This window comes from Neltuma alba, unplaced genomic scaffold, assembly GCF_004799145.2.
Source record: "Neltuma alba isolate B1F8T4 unplaced genomic scaffold, ASM479914v2 tig00002944_pilon, whole genome shotgun sequence".
NCBI classification, from domain to species: Eukaryota; Viridiplantae; Streptophyta; class Magnoliopsida; order Fabales; family Fabaceae; genus Neltuma; species Neltuma alba.
The window spans coordinates 43541-55864 of record NW_021633078.1 but is presented as its reverse complement, the minus strand read 5'-3'; the positions used below and the strand labels follow the sequence as shown (position 1 = coordinate 55864).

The 12324-nt window shown below is 33.4% G+C and overlaps 1 protein-coding gene across 1 annotated transcript; it reads right to left on the bottom strand.

Moving 5' to 3' along the window:
• Window positions 1–3866: 3866 nt before the first annotated feature.
• On the bottom strand, window positions 3867–10482 carry LOC114739849 (anthranilate synthase alpha subunit 2, chloroplastic-like). The gene is given in 12 exon segments (XM_028927949.1): window positions 3867–4408; window positions 5737–5823; window positions 6782–6862; window positions 7239–7391; window positions 7621–7677; window positions 7788–8034; window positions 8143–8258; window positions 8721–8812; window positions 8815–8871; window positions 9412–9601; window positions 9684–9868; window positions 10275–10482. Coding segments are annotated over 12 exon segments (1743 nt in total). The 5' UTR covers window positions 10429–10482; the 3' UTR covers window positions 3867–4084.
• Window positions 10483–12324: the final 1842 nt, after the last annotated feature.

The following is a 12324-nucleotide window of genomic DNA, read 5'->3' as shown; positions in this document are numbered from 1 at the left end:
ATTCAACATACAATTATTGATTGCTACATCTAGTAACTAACTAATAACAACTCTGTTAACACTTGCTATTTTAAAAAAAAACCTTCTTACTTCACCAATATTAACTTGTTATTTCTAAACATAAACTTGTTATTTTTAATTATGAACTTATTATTTCCTATCCAAACATTGTCCATACTCAACTTATTATTTTTAACAATTTACCACACTTATTATTTCTAATTATAAATTTTTTATTTCTTATACAAAACTTGTCAAATCGTCATACTTAACTTGTTAATTCTAACTATTTAACAAACTTGTTATTTTCTATACAAAATTTATCAATTTGTCATACTCAACTTGTTATTTCTAACAACTTACCAAACTTGTTATTTCTAATTATAAATTTATTAATTCCTATATAAAACTTGTCAATTTATTATACTCAATTTGTTATTCCCAACTATTTAATAGACTTGTTATTTCTAATTATAAACTTGTTATTTCCTATACAAAAATTTCTAACAATTTACCAAACTTATTATTTCTAATTATAATTTTTTTTTCCTATAAAAAACTTGTTAATTCATTTATCCAAAAAAAAAACTTGTCAATTCGTCTTAATCAGCTTGCTATTCTCAATTATTTAATACAAACAACAATAACAACAAGCCTTATCCCACTAGGTGGGGTTGGCTACATAAATCACATGATGTCATTGTGTTCTGTCAACAACCTAGTCCTTAAATATGTTGTTGATTAGAAGGTCTCGTTCAATGACCTCATTAAGCGTTCTTCTTAGTTTTCCTCTGTTCCTTTTTATGGGACTCCATTTTGTCTGATCCACCCTCCTCACCGGAGCCTCCAATGGCCTTCTTTACACATGTCCAAACCATCTTAAGCAATTTTCAACCATTTTCTCTTGGATAGGTGCCACACCGACTCTTGCTCTGATATTTTCATTTCGAATCCTATCTTTTCTTGTATGACCACACATCCATCTCAACATCTTCATTTCTGCTACCCCTGTTCTCAATTATTTAATAAACATGTTATTTGTAATTATAAACTTGTTATTTCTTATACATAACTTGTTAATTTATCATACAGCTTGTTATTCTCAACAATTTATCAAACTCGTTATTTCCAATTATAAACTTGTTATTTCTGATTAAAAAAACACTTGTCAATTTATCTCAGTCAACCTGTTATTCCCAACCACTTAATAAACTTATTATTTCTAATTATATACTTATTATTTCCTATTTTATTCCTAACTACTTAACAAAGTTAATATTTCCATTACTAAACATGTTAAATTCTCATAATGATCTTGTCATTTGCAAGTAAATAATGAGAGAGACGCTTACATAAATCCAGTGAGAGAGACTGACCATTTTGAAGTACCTTTTGTCATAAAAGTTGAAGAAACCCAACAAATCAAAATGTGAAGATACAAGTAATTCGGAGAAATATCTAGGCGGTGACGATTGGATTGCAAGCAGCTTCTGCCTCCTTGAGTTCTCTTCATAGTCTTCTTTCCCAGCGTTCTGGTTGTCGTCCAACCATTCTAGAGCCTCCAACCTGTCGATCTCCTCTTGGCTCAGTCACTCCATTCTATATTCAAGACCTGATCCCTTCTAGCAATTTTGCTTATTCAAGTACTCATTTCGCTATTTCATATTTTCATATATCTTTTAGTGTGATTTTCCCATTTTTTATGCTACCTAAACAAATTTTAAATTTTAAATTTTAAATCTAATCCAAATTCTTATATTCCGGCAAAATTTTAAAGTATTTCATTAGGCTCACATTCGAAGAGAGGCGAAAATTCTAGGAAATTCAAGTTAATTAAGGTCATTATTTTGCAAATTTGTGCTTTGTTATGACAACAGAAGACTGGCTCCTATATATGATGCTAGAGCATTTGTACTAGAGCTACACACTGAAAGTCTAGTTTGATTTTTGGTCAGGTTAGGTTTTACAGTTTGTGGTCTAGTCCAGTTTAGTAGTAATCCAATGTCAGGTTGGACTAGACTTGGTCTACCAGACCAGTGAACCGACTGAGACAGTCTAGAATCCCAAGTTTTTTAAATGGCTTTTTTTTTTTATGGGAAGCAAGATCTCAAACATAATAAATACAATTAATACAATAAAAATTAACCATAATTATATAAAACTCATCCTAAAATATTACTCCCTCCGTTCCTTATTATAAGAGACATTTGATACTTATAGTATGTTCCTAAATATAAGAGACACTTAAAAGTTGTCTCTACTTTTTTGTGTTGATTTCCTATTTTACCCATATTTATTGTCTCCAACTCACACTCTCTCTCCTTCCCACTTCTCTTTCTTTTAAGAATTTACTATTGTTCTCTCTCATGCTCTCTTTCCTTATTAATGAGGGCATTTTTGGAAAAAAATTATACTTTTTGCACATTAATTGTTCTTAACTAATTTTAACTGTTTTTTTTATCAGCATAATTCGGTTATTCGTCTCTTATAATAAGGAACGGAGGGAGTAAAATTTAAACATAAATGCATAATATTATCTAACAACATTAAAATCAATTAAACATAACATCTAAATTACAAATTATTAAAAAGATAAAAAGATTCACTTGGACGAAATCGGACTAGTCTTGGTGGTTTGATCACTTGGTCTGTAACCCAGTCCAATCTAACCAACAATTTAGTTTGATTTCATTATATAACTTATTTGGACTGGATCGGACCATGTTGGATTGGACTGGACTGAATCGGGCCACTAGATTTTTACATACCCCTTACTTTGCATTACTTATGGACAAAAAAAACCTTTATAATGCTTTCACTTCTTAATATAAAAAGTAGTTAGAGATTCAATTCGATTTTAAATATAAAACTCTAATCCATTTTGCTTCCAATATTTATATATTTTGCCCTTAAATAATTTATATGGTGATCACACATGTTAATAAGTTACTATCAATGGGTAATTTAAATACACATGATTAATAATGATATTTCAGAGAGATAACGTCTATTTATTACAAATAACTAACTCAACTAATTTTCTTAATATCTACAAATTAATTATATAATTTTTATATTAAGGATCAAAGATGGTGTTAGGATAACTTGAGGATAAGCGGTTGAAGTAGCGAAGTACGCCTAGCTCTTTTTTTGTTATCCCTAAGCACATCTATCTTCCCATTAAAAATAATAACCCAGAAAATATTTAAACTTTAATTTTGTGAAGATTAACCCATTTTGCTAAATTCAGCTGCCAGTAATATTTTTCTCACCCACCTCTCTTTGTTTCCATTAGTGCCCTACTTATAATGGACCAACTTCTCTTTATTCCCATTGGGTATTTTTTCCCAAAAAAAAAAAAAAAACAGCAACCTGGGATGGAGTGATGTTGGTGTTTTAAATTATTACTGATTCTTAATATAAAAACTAATTTAACTTCTATTTTAATATTAAATATAAATCCCTAATTCATTATAAATATTTAACTATTTTTTTCAAAATAATATTTACAACAATAATAATTATAACTAATACATTTAATTAGCAAAAATATTTTTAAAAAAACATATTTATTATAAATAACTTGACTATTTTTTTTAATATATTTAAATTAATCAATTAGCTTTTATATCAAAGAGCAAAAGTAATAATACAACTGTGATTGGACGGCTAAAAATGAGGCGAACGTGGGAGTGACTGCATCGGATTGCGTCCCATTGATGCGCTTCATCTCATTAGGTTTCCAAAAAGGGGGCAAGTATTGGCTACGTAAGGTGTGATCACCTTGTATTGTCTGTCACGAACAAATCAAGCCAGCGAGTGGAAGTGGAATAGTAATGCGAGCATAAAAAATAAATCAACGTGAATGGTTAACAAAACGTTTAAAATGCAACAAAATACGCCCAATATCCTGAGAAAAATAGAAACATTAAATTCCCATTAAAATCAACTACAAATGGTTAACAAACCCCTCATTTGCTGAGGCAATTACGTAGTTTCTTCAGATTAATTTCAAACAAGACTCGACGTCTTTATTTTAGTTTACGATTCAGCAATGAGGTTTTTACCCATGGATTCATCCAATTCATTTCTCAACAAAGGAAGACTCAGCAAGATCAATCGCGCGGGCAAGAGCTGCAGCTTTGTTCTCACACTCTCTTTGCTCATCGGCTGGATCACTGTCAGCCACAATTCCTGCTCCGGCCTGCAGATGAGCAATCCACTCCTTACGTTTGTTCAAATCCTTGTACGAGAACATCGTATCAAAACGAGTATTGGTAGGGAAAACGATGGTCCTCAGAGCAAGGGCAATGTCCATAGAGCCAGAGAAAGATATGCCTCCAAATCCACCACTATATGGTCCTCGTCTTGCCACTTCCAACTGATCAATCAATTCCATGGCTTTCACCTGTTTTGCAGCACAGAACATGTGGATTTCTTAGAATCAGAAACGTCAAAAAATAATCCAAACGAGAGTGACTTTTTTTTTTTGGTCAAAAAAAGGGGGGAAAAAAAGAAAATACAAAGGGAACATGTCCAAGTTCCAGACAGGTCTGAGTTACAAAAGAAAATACATGACTTGAATAGGAAATATGAAAATTTATTAGGTAAAAACATATTCTAAGTTCCAGATATCTCGCTTCACCAATCGAATATCAGGAGCATTAGCATACTGTAACATTAACCCATCATATTCTGCTTCACAGTCCTGTTATAAAAGCGGCACGTTCTTTGGAACCCAGCAGTAGAGGATTGCAGAATATTTTGTTATAGCAACAGGCAAAAACTACTTTTTCTCAAGCAAGAGCCAATATTTCATTTCAAATTAGTTGGTTGAATTTCTACTCATACGGATTAGCTTAGAAAAAGGAACCGGTAGAAGAATCCAGACTGGACCAGATGGTCAAACCAGTACACAGATGATCTGGCCGCCAATCTAGTGAACTAAAAGGGTTGAGCCGTCCCCAGGCAAAAGATCTTTACTTTCCACCTCAACATACCAGAAATGAGACGTTCTGAAAGTTTATATGGGACCCAGCTGGTGCCAAGGCCCATGTGGTTCATGAAAACGTTTAAACTCTGCCAATTCCTTGCTTATATAAGATAAAACATTTCATGCCTCTAACTAATGTGAAGCTTAAAGGAAAGGAAGGAACTAAAGACCGGCCAATAGATGCCAGTAACTGATGTGAGTCCTTTTAGAGGTCCCTAAAACAAATATTTTAGGAAGAATTACAATCAGGTCCCAAAAAAAAGGATTTAATTACCCTAAAATCTATTGACAATTGAAGAGCATGCTATGACAAGTTTCAAGGTAAAGAATAGCAACAGGTTCATGCTGGTCACTTGTCATTGGATTTCTTGGCAATTAAATTCTTTCCTTAGGACCTCATGGTAATTCTCCCCATTTTAAACTATAATCATAAATTGATTTCATAGATTTTACAAAATTTGTTAACCAAATGTTCATGTCAAAATTTATTCACAAGCCTTAAAAGTTAAATTGGTAAAATTAATTAATTTGGAAATATACACAGCTCAATTTTAGTTAAAATTTATCAAAATTATAAAACTTAGATTTTTTTTTTCAACATATATAATGATCCATCTGGTTATCTGCCCAAGAGAGGGAGGGAGGGAGCCTACCTTTTGATTTCTTGGTTTCCTTATATTTTAGCAAATGTCAGAATTTAGGGGCATTAAGACTAAGCAGTCTTACAATGCACTAAAAATTACCTTCGGTGCTCCACTAACTGTTCCAACAGGCAATGCAGCACGCAGTGCATCCCAGCTTGTTAAATGATCAAGTAACTCCCCGGTGACCTGCAAAGACAGACATGTACAGTTTTCATAGTCATAGATACAATCTTCGATGTACAGTTTTCATAGTCATAGATCCAATCTTCTTCACTAACTCCATTCATTTGTTGCTTTTAAAAAGACAACTGAAATTGCTTTGAAACTGTAGCTAAAATATAGAATCAGCATCTCCTCAACTAATACCTCCAATATTCAATATAAGAGCTAGTTTGATATTCAATTTGGTCCTAAATATAAGATCTTAATTCACTTTGTTTTCTCATATTTATCCATTTTTTTTCAAAGTAATCTTTGTAATAATTGCACATGCTAAACGTTTCATCAAATAGTAGTTTTAGCTAATACACATGATTAGCAATGGTATTTTAAGGAAGATAAGACCTATTTATTATAAATAATTAACTTAACAAAATTTCTTGATCTAATCAAATTAGTTAACTAGCTTTTATATTAAGAATCAGAGATAGTATATAATTAGCAAACTGGACATGAATAGTTGAGATGCAAAGACCCTAAGTCTCACGTCAAAGGACTTGGATCAAACAAACTTTCACAGAAATATAAAACTGTTGGTTATAAGCTTATAATGATGTACCATCATATGAATCCTATTAAGAGTAAATAGGCACCTAATTCTCACATCTAATTATCTCATCGATAGACTACCCTCAATCTCACACTTGACTTCAAAACCCATTTTCAACAATTTCTTTTACCATTCCTTTTACACATTCTTTCCGCCTTATCCCACAAGATTTTTGGCTGTACTCTTTTTGTCCATATCTGTCAACAAGGTTTTGTTTTCCAATTTAGTAATAGAACTATTATACTAAGAATCTTGAATGACAAAGAGCACAGTGACGTTGGAAGTTCCCCTTGTAAGCATACAATGCATACATATCATGTAGTTTGAGACACATTTGAGTATCCAAATTCCCATCAATTACATTACAGAACTTACAGTTGAACTGATGTGCATAACATGGGAATAGCGTTCAATATTCATGAGCTTTTCAACCCTAACAGAACCAGGTTTGGAGACCTGCATATCCACATCATACCAAATACATGGTTACAACAATAAGAAATAATGTTATGGGTTTATGGGCAATTTGCAAATACCAGTATCATCAAAGAGTACTTAACCTTGAAGCAAGTACCACAGAGCACATAAAAAATATACGTCCAATAGGAACATATTGCTCCTTGCTTTTCTATTTTTTTTGTACATAAATTTTCACATTTCCTCCCATTTTTTGCCATTTTGTGATTCCCATATGTCTCTTTGCATGTTTTGGCGGGAGTAACGTGTTGGGGCCCATCAATATGCTTATAGCAGGCACTAATGGGATATTATTTTGATCCCCATAGAATATGGAACAAAAATAAAATAAGTCCTGGAAATGGAAACTTCAAACCTTCCCAACATCATTCCTTCCCAAATCAACAAGCATTATGTGTTCTGCACATTGCTTTTCATCATTCAAAAGATCTTTCTCTAACATGATATCTTCTTTAGGTGTTTTGCCTCTTCTAACAGTCCCAGCAAGGGGGCGATTGGTAATTTTCCCCTGTCAACAAAGATATGAAAGAGGCATTAATGCTTGTTAAAACTATATGAAAATTCAAAGACGTTAATAGAAAACCTCAAGAAGGAAGAGGTTAAAAAAATGATAAGTAAACAAAAGAAAATTGTGAACACAAACACGGCCTACTACTATCATATACTAACATTAAATTAAATGAAAAAAAAAAGATGTAGGCAATTATGTTTAAGTAATTTTTGCACAGTAATGTTACCTTCTTCACCCGTGTAAGAATTTCTGGACTTGAAGCAACAAGGATACATCCTCTGGCCTGATACCAGTATACTTGAGTAAATTAGACAACTTGAAAGCAAACTTGAAAGCACAACAACAGCAATAAATAGAACAAACTAAAAAAAGGAGTAAAGAGAAATGGCAAACCTGTAGATAAGTCATGTACGGACTAGGATTAACAATCCTCAGTGCTCTGTAGACTTCAAATGGGTCTGCAAAAGTCCGCCGTTCAAACCGCTGACTTAGTACAATCTGAAAAATATCACCAGCTAGAATGTGTTCTTTTGCTTGCAGCACTGCCTTCTTGTATTCATCACTTGTCATGTTTGATGCCTCCAGCTTAGAACCAAAAAGATGAGTGTATAACTTTATTGAACCTGCCGGCAGCCGTGGGCTGAAAATTGACAAGTATCTTGCAGTTTGTAGACAATCAAACTTAAAATCAAAATAAAAAATAATCCATAATTAGAAATATAATGTACAGGGGGAAAGCATTACTCACGTAATTATATCATGCACCCTGGACACCAGTGTTTCCAATCGGTTCATTCCATCATTGAGAGCTTCCTCAGCAGAAGAATAGCGATCTAATTGCACCCAATGAATCACATAAGCTTTCTGGGTTCAACAAGCTCAAATTAAAGAGTTATTCGTTAGAACAGTAACTCCAGGAAACACTTATATATAATCAGAATTATTGCCTCTTAGTCTCTTTGTTGCATTAATTTATTTCTCAAAAAAAAAGGTGGTGAAAGCCAAAGAAACAGCAAGGTTCTTATAATTGACTAACAAATCCGGTCGCCAGCCTTTTTTTTTTTAATGACATGAAATTTCATTTGAAAGGAATAAATGAATGTAAGCTTGAGCAAGTCTTCTCAGTTTATCAAGTCATATTGCCAGCCTCGTCTGAATATTTCATTTATAGGCACAAAAAAAGAAAAGAAAAGGGAAGCATGTCACTCAATTAGTCAACTGTCTTTCTGTACACATCACCAAAGTAAATACAGGCATAAATTGAAGCCATAATCCCATAAGAAATTCAGTCGGAGAGCACATTGTTCTTGAGTGATATGAAAGCACCTTCTCAACATGATCAAACACAATCACGTTATCATAAAGACCAAGATGAACATCAGGAAGGTTTCTATCATCTGCTGGGGCAGTAAAGAATGAAGTTTCTTCTTTTCTACAAAGCGCACTGTATCATATGAAAAGTAACCAACCCAACCACCTGGTAAAAGGTAAAAAGTAAATAATCAAATATATATCAGCGAACTCACTATAAAACTGCTTAGGTACATGCGTGGGTTTTGCTGATCAGTTACTTGATATTCATTTTTCTTCTAAGAAGTTAAAGTGACCCCTAAACATGCATCAAGGCTTACAAAGCAGACACTTGATCTTTACTTGATATTCATTTTTCTTCTAAGAAGTTAAAGTGACCCCTAAACATGCATCAAGGCTTACAAAGCAGACACTTGATCTTTACTTTAGCATAAAGCTGTAAGTTGGAGGAAAATCTAACAAGGAATTTTTTTTGGCCCCATCTGCGTCTTGCAAGATGCAAACAATATGATATTTAAAAATTTGGAAAATAAATAACAGAAGCATGATTTATGAATTTGGCTGCCTTAACACTACCAAACTTTGAAGACTAATACATATTACAAAATATAAACAGAGGCATCGCAGCAACCAAATTGAAAGTATGCCCTATTGAATTGTGTGTATGGATAAAGTTCTTTAGGGATTTATAGTCAATGTTCATTACCACAAAATGCATCGGGAAGCCCCTCAGTGAGCTGAGGCTTCCACTGATCCAAGATTCTTCTGGGAATCACCATCGGATCCTCCACAATTTCTTCAGTTCTGCATCCTTCCTCATGGTCCATTATTGTAACCATGTTCTCTTGTGCCACAATTTCCATTGTTGGCTGAGCTCCCACCACACTGTACCGCCCCTAATATGATTTATCCAGATTAAGGGAAAACCCAAGACATCTTTCAAACAATAAATTTAATAAAATGGAATGGAATGCTTACAATGCTGGAAACCTGAAGTCCAGGTTCAACAGACTCAAACAGAAAACTAGGAGCATCTCGCTCATCCTCCTTAACCAAACACCGGTAAGCAAGAACAGGGGTGAGGTGATCAGAAAAAATACATCGATATAGAGGAATAAGATTTCCCGTTTTTGAAGCTTCAATAAACTTGTCTGCATTATCAACTAGATTAAATGGATCGTAAGAATCTCAGCTCAAAAATGTTGGCCAGGTCCCATTAAAAAAAAAAAAAAAAAACCAGTACAAGGAAATGAACTACAGATACAGGATATATATGATGTATTAATTAATTGTAACAAATAGGAATAGTTACTTATAGTTGTTAGTACTGTGGGTATCTGATAGAAGAACCGCTTGAACGATCAGATGAGCCGAAGTTAATGCTCAAAAAATGCAATAACCCACGATTTATCGTACATTTCTCGTTACCTCGAAATCACAGAAACCAAGCAAGAGGAATTGACCAAAAAAAACGTTGATCAAGTTTCCATTCTCATTTTTTCATGTCCAAGAAGGAAAATAGAAATGTAATCAAAATAAAACCACCACAAGGGGAAATGTGAGAATCACCTAAAGCAGAAGCACGAGCTGAGCATCTTAAAGGACGGAGACGCATAGAAACGCCATTGGGGCTCCGGCTTGATCTCAAGCTCCTCCGGTTGAACGTAATGGAGACCGCAGGTTGAAATTGTCCACTCGCGGCTGCACTGGCTAGGGCTTCCATAAGCAGAGCATGGGACTGCGAGAAATTGTTGGCTATGGAGGAGCGAGAGCGATTCGAAGCTTTCAACAGTCAGTAGATATCTTTTACAATATTTCCTTTTAACTATTTTCTGAGTTATAACTCTTTTGGGAAAAAGACAGAAAAATACACCTTTAACTTCAAAAGCTCAAAAACGTCCGCCTAATTTCACAAATCCTATTTTGGTACCATGAGACCAAATTGAGATTATTATGTGAAAGGAAAAGACCACATTGCCCTTCATTTTAAATATTATTTTTAAAATATCACAGCCCCTACTAGCCGGCCGGTCACCGGAGCTTCGGCGGCGGCGGTCACCGGAGCTCCGGCGACCAGTCGACAATTGGTCACCGGAGCTCCGTCGGTCGGATTTTTTTTTTGAAAATTTTTACAACTTCAATATAACGGTTAACAACTTTTGTAATGTTATTAACAACTTTAGTATAACAATTAACAACAGCTTTTCTGGGAAATTCAACAAATTCCGGCGACCGGAAACAATTATTTTGAAAATTTTTACAACTTCAATATAACCGTTAACAACTTTTGTAATGCCATTCACAACTTCAATGTAGCAATTAACAACAGGTTTTCTGGGAAATTCAATAAACTCCGGTGACCGGAAACAATTTTTTTGAAAATTTTTACAACTTCAGTATAACGGTTAACAACTTTTGTAATCCTATTAACAACTTCAGTATAGCGGTTAACAACAAGTTTTCTGGGAAATTCAATAAACTCCGGCGACAGGAAACAATTTTTTTGAAAATTTTTACAACTTCAATATAACGGTTAACAACTTTTGTACTGCTATTAACAACTTTAATATAGCAATTAACAACAACAAACTCAGGCGACCGGAAACAATTTTTTTGAAAATTTTTACAACTTTAATATAATGGTTAACAACTTTTGTAAGCCTATTAACAACTTCAATATACCGGTTAACAACAGGTTTTTGAGTTTGTTAAAGGCATTACTGAAGTTATAAAAATGTCACTTTTTGAATTTAAAAACTTGTTGTTAACTGCTATATCAAAGTTGTTAACCGTTATATTGGAGTTGTAAAAATTTTCAAAAAAACGTAATTGTTAACGTTATACTGAAGTTGAAAATTTTTACAACTTCAATATAACGGTTAACAACTTTTATAATGCTATTAACAACTTCAATATAGTAATTAACAACAAGTTTTCTGGGAAATTCAACAAACTTCGGTGACCGGAAATAATTTTTTTGAAAATTTTTACAACTTCAATATAGCGATTAAAAACTTTTGTAAGCCTATTAACAACTTCAGTATAGCGGTTAACAACAGATTTTTTTGAAAAATTATATAACTCAAAAACCTGTTGTTAACCGCTATACTGAAGTTGTTAATAGGGTTACAAAAGTTGTTAACCGTTATACTGAAGTTGTAAAAATTTTTAAAAAAATTATTTTCGGTCGTCGGAGTTTGTTGAATTTCCCAGAAAAGCAGTTTTTAATTGCTATACTGAAGTTGTTAATAGCAGTACAAAAGTTGTTAACCGTTATATTGAAGTTGTAAAAATTTTCAAAAAATTGTTTCCGGTCGCCGGAGTTTATTGAATTTCCCAGAAAACCTGTTGTTAATTGCTATATTGAAGTTGTGAATGGCATTACAAAAGTTGTTAACGGTTATATTGAAGTTGTAAAAATTTTCAAAATAATTGTTTCCGGTCGCCGGAGTTTGTTGAATTTCCCAGAAAAGCTGTTGTTAATTATACTGAAGTTGTTAATAGCATTACAAAAGTTATTAACCGTTATATTGAAGTTGTAAAAATTTTCAAAAAAAAAATCCGACTGACGGAGCTCCGGTGACCAATTGTCGGCTGGTCGCCGGAGCTCCGGGGACTG